Source organism: Aedes albopictus, chromosome 2 (assembly GCF_035046485.1).
Source record: "Aedes albopictus strain Foshan chromosome 2, AalbF5, whole genome shotgun sequence".
Lineage (NCBI taxonomy): Eukaryota > Metazoa > Arthropoda > Insecta > Diptera > Culicidae > Aedes > Aedes albopictus.
This window is the reverse complement of record NC_085137.1, coordinates 64,648,658-64,664,517: the sequence shown is the minus strand read 5'-3', so window position 1 is coordinate 64,664,517 and position 15,860 is coordinate 64,648,658. Positions and strand designations below refer to the sequence as shown.

Sequence of the window (15,860 nt, the reverse complement as noted above, 5' to 3'; positions counted from 1 at the left end):
GTGTTAGTGGGTCTCGTTACTGACATTTGCGGGAATATCTTACCAGCGGCGTCATGGTCGCAATTTTTTACGTAATTTATGTTTAGTCCCTTACTGTCAGAGCTGTCAGATCAGTGTAACACGCTAAATAAAATTTACACAAAAGGCAATTTACACGGAAAAAAAATACACGATTATGAATATTTATTGGGTACCGGACTGGACACCGAAAATTTGATCGTTTTCTTTGATACATCGAGGTCTTGAAATTAGTCTGATCTTACTTTGGTATTTAGCTGAGTGTCGCAGACTGACTCAATATGCTCTCTCAGCGGGAGCCAAACATTGAAGATTGAGGTTATGTTAAACCTTGTTGAGCCTGTGTGATTGATTGAAGAGTATTGTTATCTAGGTGCTGCGAATGTAATCAAAACTGTTGTCACGATATCTCCATTTGCCACTGTCAAGCCGTTGGAAAGCGAGGAGAAGGATAAACATTGTTTTGAGCCTATTTCAGCTAATTTTTTAACAACTATCCATCAAAATTTCCATCGTGAATGGAAAATAATAAACTTTTAACACGAGAACAAAATTGGAATAATGGTGGATTGATCATGTTTACCTTTTCCGAACAGCGTCGCGACGGCGTGTTTGACAACCGCGCTGAGAGAGGTGGTTGCAAGAAAATTGAACGCTCGTGCGTGTTTACAAGCTGTGTGCCGGGAGTGTGTAGGTGTGTGTTAGCTAGCTTGAAAAATAAAACCGCTTCTATTCGCACCACTCAGGTATTTAGATATGTTGGGATTCGACTACTGGTCACCCTATCTATCATCACTTCATAAATTGAGTACCCACGCTAAAACTAACAACACAGTGCTGATAAGCACAAAACCGTGAAAATAGTCACGAAAGACATTGGAACACTGTACCTATAGTAATTCGTATGCATATCGAACAAAAGTTTTCTTATTTAATATTGATAATATTGTGAGAACCACAGAGCACCAAGATTAAAACGCAGCCGTGGTGCCTGGCTTTTCTAGTCTTAAACTTAGCGTGAGAAAATTTTCCGTGAGATTGAGTGAGTGTCCGAGAGGGGTGTTCTTTCTGTATCAAAACAGAGAGAACTGTCAAATTTAAAGTGCTGTTTTCATCGTTTTCATTGGATTGGATGAGTAATCATTCTTTGTGATTAGAAGTTTTAAAAATTTACGTGAACTAGTTTTAAAATCTTTATCAAAATGGTAGTAAATGTAAGTGTCCGTTTATCATTGTCTACTAAAATATCTATCTTTCCAGCACGGTCGTCTGAAAGTCCGCACCAGCGCTGAGGAAGCCGCTCGCAAGCAGAAGGAACGGGAGCAAAAGGCCAAAGCCTTCCGAGCCGGGATGGGTAGGATTCTGATGAAAAAAGTGACCGACGAGTTGGACGACGAAATGATGCAACTGACCGGGAAGATTCTGTCGGCAAATCCGGATGTGGCTACCCTGTGGAACCTCCGGCGGCGATGCATCCTGAAGGTCGCAGAAACGGAACCGTATGTCAAGAAGATGGATCTGTATTATGTGTGGAGGATGCTAAATCTCGCTTTCTTTTAGGGAGAACCAGAAGCAGTTCGACGATGATTTGAGATTTACGGAAATGTGCCTACAGGTGAATCCCAAATCGTACTGCGCTTGGCACCATCGCTGCTGGTGCTTGGAAAACTGCCCCTCGCCCGATTGGCAGAAGGAAGTCGATTTATGCACCAAATATCTAAAATTGGATGAAAGAAACTGTAAGTATTTTTTCTGTCTTTTGCCTAGAAGTTCTGTCAAATCTTAACTTTGGAAAATAGAATGAAAACATGCTGCGGAATGAAAATGATATATATTTTTCGTCTTCTATTTCACAGTTCATTGCTGGGATTACCGCCGATATGTGACGGAAAAGGCAGCAGTTCCTCCCAGCAAGGAGCTGGAATTCTGCACCGAGAAGATCCACAACAACTTTTCCAACTACTCATCGTGGCACTACCGCAGCAAATTGCTTCCGATTCTGTACCCTAACAAGGAGGACCCGTCGCGTCCGATCAGCGAGGAAAAACTTCTAGAAGAACTGGAATTGGTGCTGACGGCGGCTTTTACCGATCCTAACGATAGTAGTGCATGGTTCTATCAACGATGGCTACTGGGATATTCCCGACCCGAGTTAGATGTGGCTGCGTTCAGGCTGGACGTTGGTCGGAAGCTGGCTGTGATATCGTTTACACGACCCGTAAATTTGCGGAATGAGAAAACAAAACTGCATTTCGATTTCGGTGAAGAGCTGGGAGATGGGAAGAAATGGAAACCTGCTTCGTCTGAGGACAGTTATAGTGTTACATGGCTTAATGACGACTTCGAGTTTGTGTTACCGGATCAAGCAACATATTCAATGACTTTCACCGATGAAGATGGAAAATCCTACACGTTAGATGCCCAAAAACTAGACCAGAGTACGTTAATAGCTATTAAAAAACCTAAGTGTGGATACGAGTTTGGTTCGGCCGTGCTGGAAGTGCTAAAAGCCCAACTGGCGAACTGCGAACATCTGCTAGAATACGAACCGGACAGCAAGTGGACCCTCCTTACGGCAGCTCTCCTCATGAAGGCCATTGATCGGAGTGGGAACCATGCGAAAATCCTCCAAAACCTGGATAAACTGCAAACGGTGGATCCGATGCGGAAGGGCTACTACCAGGACATGTCGAACAAATGGAGCATGGAAATCCGTCTGGAACGGTGGCTCGATGGGGAGAAACCGTCGGAAAAGCTGGACTTGAGTGAACTCCATCTGAATCGGTTGGCCTACGAACAGTATCTGGCGGTGGCGGATGAGATCGATCTAACCGGGAACGAACTGCTGGAGGGGAGTTTAGTCAAATTTTGCCATTTTGTGTTTTGTCGGAAGCTTACGATGACCAAGAAAGAAGGACTGCTATCGGAAGCCGCTGAGGCGAAGGTGAAACAAATTTGCGTAAGTTTGGACGAACTGAAACTAGTTGAATAGGCTATTGGATAGGTACATTCCCTTTTAGATTAGATAATGGCGTGGGAGGAATGGGATAGTCATCGATGAGCTATTTATATGCTTTTGCGCAAATGCTAGCTGGCTATGCTTAGCTATACGAACACACAAGTTTGATTTATATGCAATTGAACATGCTTTCAGTGATATCAGATTTTCATATTCTCGTTCTAAGACCTCCGAAAATAAGGTCCTTGTACAAGGTGTTATGAACAGCTTTCGTTTGGAACAAGACAATTGGGGTAAATTCAGGTAGAGGGGTAAATGAATTTCATTTCTCGAAGGAATTATAGAAGAAACTACAGAAGGAATTTTCAAAAAAAAAAAATATCCGCTTTAATCTAAGCAGGAAATTCCAGATGCCAGAAATTTATCGAATTGGAATTCCAGAAGGAACATCTTGGGAAACCTAAAAGAAGTTCTGAAGATGTTCCAATGCAATTTTAATGCAATTAGAAAAAAATCCTTGTGCCCTGGGCTTGGATTATATCTTCCAGGAAGCTTTGATTTCAGGCATGTGGTCAATGTGCTTTGCAGTAATGATTGGAATAGCTGAATGTATAATCAATGGCAAACAATTCTGTAATAATCGGATCTTCAAGTCATCTGATATAGTTATACTGATCATGATGCTGCATAGTATATCGAACATTTGTCGAAGTCATTTATGTGCCGGGAAAATATAATTCCAAGTTGGAGAGAATATTACAAACTGAGGGAGGGTAATAGGCCCAGTCAGACCCCTGAATGGGCAATGTGGGTTAGTTTATGGGAATGCCATTGAAGGTTTGTAATATTCTCCGAGGCTTTCGAAATCCAACAGGGCGCGTCCCCGGGTTGCGGATAGGGGGAAAAGGGAGATTTTTCACATTTGTACTGTAATCAGCCAATGTGGTATTATCTCCTATGGTGTTGTAGTGCGAATGAATGATCTCATTCTATGGGAATTCGAACCTTGTAATGTATTGTTTATCAACTTCAATTTTCTAAGCTTGATAAGGTTTTGAAGACAAACATGAGATGAGAGAATTGCCTAATAGGAAAGTCACATCAGCAAAGCTTTTACATATGCAAATGCTATCCATGGGGTCATGTCTAGCATTTAATATGTATGGCAATGACTGATTCTTACCTAGCAGGGGTACTACAAGACCACGCGGACAATTCGATTAAAGGCTTAATTGGGGATAATATATTTTCCAGAACTGAAGGGACATTTTTTCCGGGGTGACTGGCGAGTCGGAGAGGGTAGCAGTTTCCGTTTGTTATAATAATTATTGACAAAATAAACAATCGAGCGCTTTTTCTTTCTATGACTTGCTTGGTATTTTGTGGATTATTGTTTTTTGGTTTTGGAAGGTATGCGATTCACTATTGAGCCTTAAAATTATTTTGCATCTGAATAGCATTGATATCGTCAAGTCTGCACCAACACCCTAATCCCACACCAAAATACCCTTTTCCTATCCCATGGCGTTTATGTGGTCAGCAAAGACTATTCAGCCATTACCCCTCCTTATCATCGGCTTTGGACTGACTTGCGCTCTCATTGCCCCACCAAATGCTGCAAAATGAAAATGAAATGAAATTAGAAAAAAATCCTTGTGATTTCTTAAAATGATCACAAAAGAAACTTGTAGAAATATCCTTCTTTGTTAAGATACCGATATCGCGTTCCAGGGGACTGATCATTCCACGAAGTGTGTCTTTTCTAAATGGGTCGATCCGATTACTGAAACTGTAATATACATCACTCTTATATTAAACTTTTTTTTCTTTTTATTCGTCAATTAACTTGCGTTAAATCGAGGCTGTCCAACTTTTTTTTTCTTTATTAATGAGATTTTTTAGCCGGTGGCTAGTTCATCTCTATAGAGGGGGCTACCCAAACTTTTTCGCATATTTCTGGCATTTTCAATCGGTACTCTCGCAAAAATGGCCATAAACAGACATTTGGGCATCAAATGAAAGCTAAGGTTTTCATCTAAGTTATCCAAATGAAAAAGTTTGAATTTGTTGACAATTTCGAGCTACCCGGTTAGTTGAACGAAAAAACAAACAGTCTGGCGCGCGGGCAGTATAAATTTTTCGACTCGAATTCATGGAAAAAAATCTGAAAAGCTATCTGGGAATGCCAGCTGCAGTTCTGCTTTGACAGATTTGTTAGATACTTCTGCCACCCCTAGAGATGGCTAAGTACAATACAAATTTGTTTGACGACATAACTCCTAACTATTCCAGTATTGTTTGTGCTGAGTGGCAGCCCTGGCGTCAATCTGATGCTTTACTCAACACTTGGATACTGGAATAGCTGGCTCAGGGCCAATGAAGTCATGTGATGCTCCAGTGCGAGCTAACTCATCAGCCAATTCATTTCCAGCGATGGAAGAATGACCAGGTACCCATACAAGGTTAACAGCGCTTGCTGAATTCAGCTCTTCGATTTGAGTTCGATAAGCGATAACTATATTCGACCTGGAGTTGTGTGCTTTAATAGCAGCCTGGCTATCTGAACAGAAGTATATTACTTTGCCCATTACGTGCTGCTGAAGTGATGATTGCACTCCGCACAAAAGAGCAAATTTTTCGGCCTGAAAAACGGTGCAGTGTCTTAGTGTCTACCAAGTGAATAAGACTGATGTAGCCTTAGCTCACGAGAATAAACACCAGTACCTGGTCGATCTCCGAGAAGGGAGCCTTCAGTGTAACATATGATGCCGTCTGAAATACTTCTCTCCAGATATCCAGATGTGCACTCTTCCCGGGAAGGGATTTTCGTGGAAAATGTCCTATATAGAAAATTACAAACAATAGTAAGATCACTTGGAGCAAGGACAACTTTGTCCAAATTCTCCAAAAGTGGAATCAACGAGGTGTGTATTGAACTGCAGTTCACATGAATTTCCTCTAGTAAACCGAGTACCCATAGGCGGTAAGTGCAAGAAAGTGCTTCTTGTTTGAGATGAATGTGTAATGGGGCAACGTCAAAGAGAACTTCGAGCGCTGCCGTAGGAGTTGAAGAGAACGCTCCAGACATCGCCATTAAGCACATCCTTTGGAGATGGCCAAATTTTGATTGGACCGTTCTCACTTCACCCTTTTGCCACCACACAAGACATCAATAGACCAATATTGGACGAACAACAGTTGTGTATACTTGGGTTTTAGACCCCAAGTTGTACCAAAGGTTCGCCGGTATTGTCGGAAGGCCATACAAGATTTTTTGATTCTGAACTCAATATGAGGTGTCCAGGAAAGCTTGAAGCTTGGAATCAATAATGACTCCAACGTTCTTTGCCTGTTCAGTCACATTGATTTTAAAATCAAAGATACGCAATGGTCGAACACAATTACGGTTTCGCTTTTCCGTTAAAAGAACAATAGATGTTTTACTCGGATTTAACGAAAGGCCATATTGGCGACACCAACCCTCAACAACCAACTAACAATGTTAGATAGTCATCGGCAAAACCATAAGTAGGAAAACCGCTATTATTGAGTTGCCTCAATAGCGTATCTGCTACGAGATTCCACAAAAGCGGTGATAAGACTCCCTCTTGGGGGCATTCGCAAACACTCAATTTCCTAATCGCCGCTTGATGCAATGTCGAGAAGAGATGTCGGTTTTTGAGCATTTGGTAAATCCAATTGGAAATCATTGGAGATATACCATGACTGCGTGCGGCTTCCAATATGGCTTCGAAAGTCACGTTGTCAAAGGCACCCTCGATATCTAAGAAAACACCCAAGCAGGATTGCTTTTGAGCGAATGCCTTCTCGATATCGTAATCAACTTTGTGTAAAAGAGTCACAGTGGACTTTCCAGATTGGTAAGCATGTTGGTTCACATGAAGAGGCACATTGGCCAGATGAACATCACGGATGTGATGATCGACAATGCGTTCTAAGCATTTCAGAAGAAAAGAGGTCAAATAATAGGTCTGAAATTCTTTGCTTCTTCATACGACGCACGACCACTTTCGGAATATAAACTTTACAGTAATATCCCGTCAGGATTTGGAAATATACCCTGTAGCAAAACTGCAAACAAGTTGTTTTTTCAAAACATGTTTGAGATAATCAAATCCTTTCTGAAGCAAAATAGGATAAATCCCATCTGCCCCAGAAGATTTGAAAAGAGCAAAGCTATTTAGTGCCCATTCAATCGATTCTAAAGTTATAATACTTCACGCCATAAATATTGGAGTTAGAATATAGCGTTCTTGGTGATAATTGTAGGAAAAACACTAATCTACAAGTTTGCCGAACACCACATTTTAATATAAGGCTTCTGAGTTGAGTTATGGGTAAATGAGTCAAATGAATGTCAGGTGATCGAAAACATCCTTGCTGCCAACAATTAGCGGAAAGTCTTGAAGTGCAGTATGCGCATATGCAGTAGTGTATGTAATTTCAAGTACAAACTGAACAACGAACTGAAATGACATCTGTGTTTGGCTAGTGTAGCATCGATCGTATCAAACCGGTTTCCATAATAAATTTCGAACATTGTGTATGTTGCCTTCAGTCGTGCTCTTGCAAGAGCATGCTCCGTTGGACCGGTTCGATGGTGTGAGGTGAATGCCAAAAAGCAAAGATATGGTGAAAAAAGATGTCGATGAAAGGTTTGTTTTATAGATACATGAAATGCGTTGAGTCTGTGCTTGATAATTTAATAACTCCTGTAACCGTTTGTTCGTAGGATAAAAACTAATGATTTTTTTTATAAAATAGTTAATTCACAACAGCTTGAAGTTAATGAAACTAGACAAGTAACGTAACCTAACAAAAACAAGAAGTAATTTAACCCTTAATAGATGTGGACAACTTTTTTGCATAGTTATACTTATAGCTTTTGACCCAGTGGGTGGGTTTTCAAAAACAAAATGTTTTTATCAAGGGGATTAGTTGTGCTATCATATGTATATATGGAGATTATGTTATGCTATAACATTTTGGAGATATTGCGTACACCACTTGTTATTCGCTCGATTTCGGATAATATTTCTATGCAAATGTGATAAATGTTTGTGAAAATTGCCCAAAACTCCTTGTTGGGGTTGTAGCTGTTGGATAGAAATGAGTTGTGTCCTTTTACAGTTGTAACATAGATCTCCAGGTTATCCAAAACGTCCAGAAGTTTTGAACTCTGTCTACTGAATACAAATAGTTATGTTTACTTTTTATATCACTTGAACTTGAGGAATTACATTCAAGTATACATTTTAAAACTTTAAATGATGGCAGACTTAACCTGGTGATGTTATAGGCAACTTAAAAAAGCTCTGAAGTTGTGATTGTAAGGCCTTTACCTGTAATAGTATATCAAACTAATGTATGCATGTCAGAACTGATTTCATTAGATCCATACATGTAAATCAGAGTGTGAAAGACTAACTGCACAACAATGGCGATACCTTAGGCCATCCAAATCATTCTGGAGTTAAGGCCTTCATATCTACACCGGTAATAACGCATCGGTTGCATTTAAAACTTAGTATAGTGCGTTTTGGTAGTCATAGAAGATCAGTTGAATCATATGATACTTGCATACAGGGTTGCCACTATATTTTTGAAATTATCTGGCAAACTAGTTGTAAAAAATCTGGCAAAATCTGGCAAATAAAAACTCGTTAATTTGAACTTCTTCAGCTTTATTAATTTGTACGGGGATGAGCCAGCCTCGAGCTGAATTTCCCCATAATAGAGTGCTAATAATAATAATAAAATTTAAAAACGATGGAGAGCACTATTTTTCATAAAAAATAGATACGAATACCCTCAAAAACAACTTTTAAATAAATTTTGGAATAATGAAAGACTATTGAAGTTTACAATAAAAAGCTATCACTGTTAGTGGTACAGTATTGACCCGGGAGCGGTCGCGTCGTGTACTGAGTATACGGATCATGAAAATGCACTCTTGTGGTACACAGCGTGGTGTCGCTGAAGGTGGTTGAAGACGCGACTGCTCGAGGGTTTATACACAGAAATAGATGTCACACTCTACTAGTTCTCCATCGTTCGAATTTCCAACGATGAATTCCAAATACGGTAATGGCCACAAGTAGGTAGCATTCCCAGGTAACCACTAAGCACTGTTCTGAGCATTATAACGGCCATTAAACAGCTTTTCAGTGCTAAGTAGCTCTATATAAGCATTCCTAATGCTTATAGGCACTATAACCAGTAAGAACTAAATTAAGCCCTGTAAGCCTATATAAAGCCTACAAGCTGTAAAGAAGTTTGTCAGTGCTGTCACAGGGCTTGGAGCACATGACGTTTATATCAATCAAAATAGATTTCGACCAAAACAGACTCGAGTCGGTCATGATCAATACATTTTAAACATCCATGTCGGACGGGATCAAGGACGGGATTGACGAAACGGGATTATTTTTGGCATGTTTATCGGAATGGTGTTGTTAAATAGATAATGGAATTTGGTTATCTTGATTATTCCATTTTTTTCAATCAAGACAAACTCCAGCTCGTTTCCCTCTTCTTGTGAAACGTTTCCCGACCATTTATATAAACATTGCTTCTCCTGCATCAATTCCTGCGTTCGTTACCACCAACCTTACCACTGAATCATCCTCATCCCATATCATTTTCAACCCTAGAAATGCCCAAACTATTTTGTTTTTCATGGTTTAAATACTAGTTTGATCACACCATTCCCATGGTGCATTTGTGGAGCAGATGAGAAAGGCAACGGACTTGGACTTGATCAGGAACTCGGAGGACAACAGCTAGAATCTGGATGAAGTAGCAAAAAAGCAACTTCAATGGAAGCGAAGGAAGTTAGAAAAGAACAGGAGATAAACAAAATATTTTTTTTTCTTTTTTCTTTGTCTCACTTTTGACAACTTTCGCTCCAGAGACTTGGTACGATATTTTAAAGTTGGCCGTATATCAGCCGAATAATTCGCCAAAAGTGGCTTTTGAGCAGCTCTATAAGAGGATATAGAACCAATTAGCTCTGTTAGCCAGGTTCTACATTCGACTATAGAGCCGACTTAATGCCATTTTTACGGCTTAATGGTTACTTGGGTTGTTTTTTTCTTGTTGTTGTTTGGCGTTTGCTCTCTTTCGCCATCTAGTGAGCGCTCGGCCAAATACTGCATTAGATTATGGTTTCGTGAAAAATGATTTTGAATGTAATTTGTTCAAAGTGTTCTGTCTTATTGTCTGTTATCTGAAATTTGATATAAATCAATGCTTAAGGAACACAGTACTCTTTCCATTTTGGTTGTTGTAAAATCTGTCTCGATATAGAAAATCTGGCAAAATCGATGGTTTGTCTTTTTGTCTTTCTGTCATCGAAAAATCTGGCAGTGCCAGATAAATCTGGCATAATGGCAACCCTGCTTGCATACACATCATAGAGGCATCCTGGATCATCCGAACTATTCTGAAGTGGAGAAATATGGTTTGAATTTAAAATGGTTCCAACAGAAGTACACAAACATAAGATTTTGCCCATTTGATTTATGCACATAGTGCAAGCCATGGGAGAGAAGTTTCCAGATCATCATAGATATCTGAGGTCACCTTTCCGTATTATGTGGTTAAGGCCTTCAGATCTATATAACAAAGCATCCTGCACGTTCAAAACTTGGTATAGTGTGTTTTAGTAGACATAGATGATAAGTTCAACAATATATCATATAACTTAAAGCTGTTCTAGATCATCCAAACCATTCTGAAGGTAAAATATACGGTTTTATTAGAGTACGCAATAATAACGACTTGCTCGTACTAAGGTTGGAACAGAAGTGAAAATTTATTTGACATAATTCTTAACTAGCATAACCATGGGTTACTACGATAGGTTTCACAACACTCCTCCTTAAGCCAGTTATGCGATTCCCATGGCTCCTCGATTTCGCTCCAGCTTGATTCGTTGAAGCGGTTTTGTCAATCCGTCAGCTACTTGATCTTCGGTGTTAACATAGTTGATGTTTATTACACTAGTTTACAAGAAAAAACGAAAGTCGTGAACTTCTGTCAACGACCAAAATTTTTTAAGTACATTTTAGTGCTGATTTCGAAACCGCGCTTCAAAAAATTTTAAGTAGAGCAGTTTTTGAGTTTTAGCTCAATATCGAGTTTTACAATTTTTTAAAATATGGAATTTACCAAAATTCAAATATCTTGCGCTTTGTTCAACCAATTTCAAATCTTTTTCCATAAATTAAAAGCTGAATACAATACCATTCGATCATCTGAATGCAGGTTTTGCGTCAGATTGATGACATTCAAGATATTGGTGAGTTTTTGGGACAAACTTCTTAAATTTTAGCAAAATTTCCAAAAATATTTGAAGAAATGTATTTTTTTCAATAAGAAAAAAACAATCTAAAAATTCTTTCTCAACGTTTATTTGACATATCATATGTAGGCGAGTTACAGTAAAAAATTCAGCTCAATCGGAACATTGATTACCGAGAATGAGATGTGTTAAGTGAGCGACTTTGCTTAAAAATAGAACAAAAATCGATTTCAAATCATGAACCTTGTATGGAAAGTCGAAAAAATTTCCGCTCTACTGTAATTTTTTTCCATCACGTTTTCGAACTCAGGGCATGATTCTACACCAAAAATGATCATCAGCATACCGAGTTCAAAAATGCTGTAAACTAGTGTTATCCTTCGATCCAGTGTGTCTCGGATGTAGTGGTGACGAATGTCGATGTGCTTCGTTCTTGGAATGTAACCGCCGTTCTTGGCAATACAGATGGTGCTCTGGTTGTCACAGTAGAGGTCTATCGGTTGCTTCATACCAAACTGCGACATCAGCCCATGACATCATGACCTTTGGTTGGAGAACGGTTCAGCAGGTACACGGCAGTAGCAACAGCCTCCGCCCAGAATCCTTTCGGCAGTTGGGCTATGTGCAACATGCACCTAGCACGCTCCACGATGGATCTGTTGGCACGCTCCGCCATTCCATTTTGCTCCGGGGTGTACGCATTTGTTGTTTGGTGGACGATTCCGTGTTTCTTCAAGTAATTCTTGAAACCCGCGTTGACGTATTCTCTTCCGTTGTCTGTCCGGAGTATCTTCAGCTTTCGTCCAGATTGTCGTTCCGCCATTGCGTGGAAATCCTGGAAAGTTTTGATGACCTCAGCTTCCGACTTCGATTTAAAAAAATACGTCCACATCCTGCGTGACTTGTCGTCCACGAAAACTATGTAATAGCGGCTTCCCCCAAGCGATTTGGTCTCCATTGGCCCGCAAATGTCAGAATGGACCACGTCGAGTACTCCTTCCGCGCGAGATCCTTGTTTGGAAAACGGATGTCGACTATGTTTGCCCATTGGACATACCTTGCAATCAGCCATGCTTCCTCCAACGATGTTGACACCAGTGACTAGTCCATTGGCCAGGCTGCGCACGCCGTTTACGTTCACGTGTCCCATCCGGCGGTGCCAGACCTCCAAGCTTCCTGTGGATGAACATGCTAGAGCGGTTGATTTACCTTGCTTCCGTTGCTCGAGTTTGAACAAATCGTTCCGATGGCTTCCAGTAGCGATCACATCGCCGTCCCGGTCAATCACCTTGCACCCATCGTTGTTGAAGATGACGGTGTGGCCCTTCTTCACGATCTGGTTGACCGATAGTAGATTCGCAGACAGATCCGGCAGTAGCTGCACATCATGGACAGGAATCTCATCGCCGTTGCAGGAAGGTTGCAGTACAGATGAGCCCGTCGCAGTGATCTTCATACTTCCTCCGTTTGCTGCTACCACGGTACCACTTGATGGTTTGATGTTCTCCAGTAGACTGCTGTTGCGCGTCATATGCACGCTTGCTCCGGAGTCGAAGTACCAGTCTTCATCTGGCATCGATCCAAACGTTGACAGCACGGCACAGAATGCGTTGTCCTTCTTCGAGCTGCGGCAGTCCTTCGCTATATGGCCGTACTTTGCACATTTCCGGCACTTCGGTCCCTTGGGAGGATCCGACTTCTTCACTTGCTTACCGGAAGTTCCGCTTCGCTTCTTTGCTGCAAACGCCGAATCACTTGAAGCCATCGTCTGGACCTCTTGAAGAAGTTTCGTTTTTATGATGTCTCCAGTGATGGGAATGCCCGAGTTCTCCAAAGCCATAATCATCGGACGGTACTCGTCGGGCAGGCCAGCCAGCAGCAACGTCCCAATCCACTCTTCCGTAATCGCAAATCCGATCCCGTTGAGTTGATGAGCAGTCGAGACAATCCGGTTCACGTAATCGCTCATAGATTCACACGATGTAAGGTCCGTCTTGATCAATTTGTGGAGGAGCCCGACTCGCCTGGTCAGTCCCGAATCCTCGAAGGCCCGCTCCAGCTTCGACCAAACTTCTCTCGCCGACATCGCTTCCTTGACGTGACCATAATTGATGGGATCAAGGAGTAGGATGATCTTCGCTCTTGCCTTGCGATCCTTGTCTGCATTCACGGCTTCGTAGGTTCCGTCGGGCTTCATCCTCGGCTTCACAACGCACCAGAGATCTTCGAGCTCCAGGAAAGTCTGTACAGCGAACTTCCAGGTGGCCCAGTTGTCTCTTCCGGTTAGACGTTCGATTCCAGGAAGGCTTGAAGTGACTATGCTACTACCTGCAGCGCTTGAGGATCCGGCTGTGGCGGAATTCATCTTGATTATTTTGATCGGCAAACGGTATAGAAAAATCTTGAGAAATCTTCAAAAAAGTTTTGGAAAACGGCCCATGACCTATTAGAGTACGCAATAATAACGACTTGCTCGTACTAAGGTTGGAACAGAAGTGAAAATTTATTTGACATAATTCTTAACTAGCATAACCATGGGTTACTACGATAGGTTTCACAACAGTTTTCATTTGTAAAGACATATCAATAAAAGTGCACTAATAGCAGCATGTATCTCATTTGATTCAAACATATAATACAAGTCGGGGGAGACAAATTTCCAGTACATCAGCAATATTTTTGTATACTTATGTTTTTTTTTTATATATTTATGGTTGAGGCCTCCAGATCTACATTTGTAACGAAGCATCGGCTACACGTCAAACTCGCTATAACGCGTTTTGGTAGTGATACTTGAATGTACATCTTAGAAGCTTCCAGGATCATCCAAACTATTCTGAAAATGTGACATATGGTTGACATAGTTTTTTTTTTTCTGTAAATGTTGCAACTTAGGATTAGAAACAATTAAAAAAAATTTGTAGGTCCTGTCTAAACTATCCTAGACTGTGTTATAGCAAAGTGTCTGCCTATACCACTGGAATAATCTTAAAAGCGGGATGTACTGTTGTTAGTGATCGGAAGTCTCACGCATTCGATGTATTCGTTCAATTCATGGCCTACTTGCCTAATTTCACCTTCTAAAAAATTTTCACACGTGTTCGCTACCTAGCGAATACTATCTAATCTATCATTTCATTATCCACTTTGATCTCTACTCATTTATACTATGAGTAGAAAAAGACCGATATAGACATAAAATCATCAAGTTATATAATCAACAATAGCACGCCACAATACTCGGTTTGTGGCTGCCGCTCTCCATCCTCGGTCGCGCCCAATGCTCGCCAGGTCACGCGCCACCTGGTCCGCCCATCGTGCTCGCTACGCTCCACGTCTTCTTGTGTCATCCGGATCAGTAGCAAACACCAGCTTTGCAGGTTTGTTATCCGGCATTCATGCAACATGCCCTGAACACTGTATTCTTCCGTCTTCGGTAACCTTCTGGGTGCTAGGTTCGCCGTTCTCCTGCATATCGCCAACGATCACCTTTAGCACGCGTCGCTCGAAAACTTCGAGTGTTTGCAGGTCCTCCTCGAGCATGGTCCATGCCTCGTGTCCGTAGAGGACCACCGGCATTATAAACGTTTTGTAAATGGTGCATTTGGTGCGTGGGTGAATATTTCGACCAGTTTCTTCTGGAGCCCGTAGTAGGCCCGACTTCCGCTGAAGATGCACCTCCGAATTTCACGGCTCACGTTGTTGTCAGCCGTCAGTAATAATCCGAGGTAGACGAATTCCTCCACCACTTCGAAAGTATCCCCGTCTATCGTATCGTAACATTACTACCCAGACGGATCCGGTCGTGTTCGGTTCCGCATACCAGCATGTACTTTGTTTTTGAGGCATTCACCACCAGTCCGTCTATTGCTGCTTCGCGTTTCAGGCGGGTGTACAGCTCTGCCACCGTTCCAAATGTTCTGGCAATAATGTCCATGTCGTCCGCAAAGCACACAAATTGACCGGATTTTGTGAAAATCGTTCCCCGGCTGTTGAGCCCGGCTCGTCACATCACACTTTCCAAAGCGATGTTGAAGAGTAGGCATGAGAGTCCATCACCTTGTTGCAGTCCTCGGCGAGATTCGAATGAACTGGATAGTTCACTCGAAAGCCTTACGCAGTTTTGCACATTGTCCATCGTTGCTTTAATCAGCCTAGTCAGCTTCCCAGGAACGCCGTTTTCGTCCATGATTCTCCATAGCTCTGTGCGGTCGATACTTTCGTATGCCGCCTTGAAGTCGATGAACAGGTGATGCGTTGGGACCTGGTATTCACGGCATTGCTGGAGGATTTGCCGTACGGTGAAGATCTGGTCCGTTGTCGACCGGCCGTCGATGAAGCCGGCTTGATAACTTCTCCCCTGTACTTTGAATCGACGACAGCAGATAGGATGTGGTACCTCCAACGCAGCTGTTCCTACACCGTATTATATTAAAGATATGGGAAGAGTAAGAACTGCTTCCTAGTTGGTTGGATGGTCCATTGAGTCCTTTATACAAGAAAGGGCATCGTGCCCAGAGGACTACCGGTCTAATCTGCGTTTTGTAGATAGTTAAT

General features: G+C 41.6%; 1 protein-coding gene across 1 annotated transcript; it reads left to right on the top strand.

Moving 5' to 3' along the window:
- The first annotated feature begins 1,099 nt into the window (after nucleotides 1–1,099).
- On the top strand, nucleotides 1,100–3,175 carry LOC109419315 (geranylgeranyl transferase type-2 subunit alpha). Its single transcript, XM_019693551.3, has 4 exons — nucleotides 1,100–1,223; nucleotides 1,279–1,517; nucleotides 1,579–1,757; nucleotides 1,875–3,175. The coding sequence occupies exons 1-4, from the start codon at nucleotides 1,221–1,223 to the stop codon at nucleotides 3,008–3,010; spliced, it is 1,557 nt and encodes a 518-aa protein (XP_019549096.3). The 5' UTR covers nucleotides 1,100–1,220; the 3' UTR covers nucleotides 3,011–3,175.
- The last annotated feature ends 12,685 nt before the right edge of the window (nucleotides 3,176–15,860 follow it).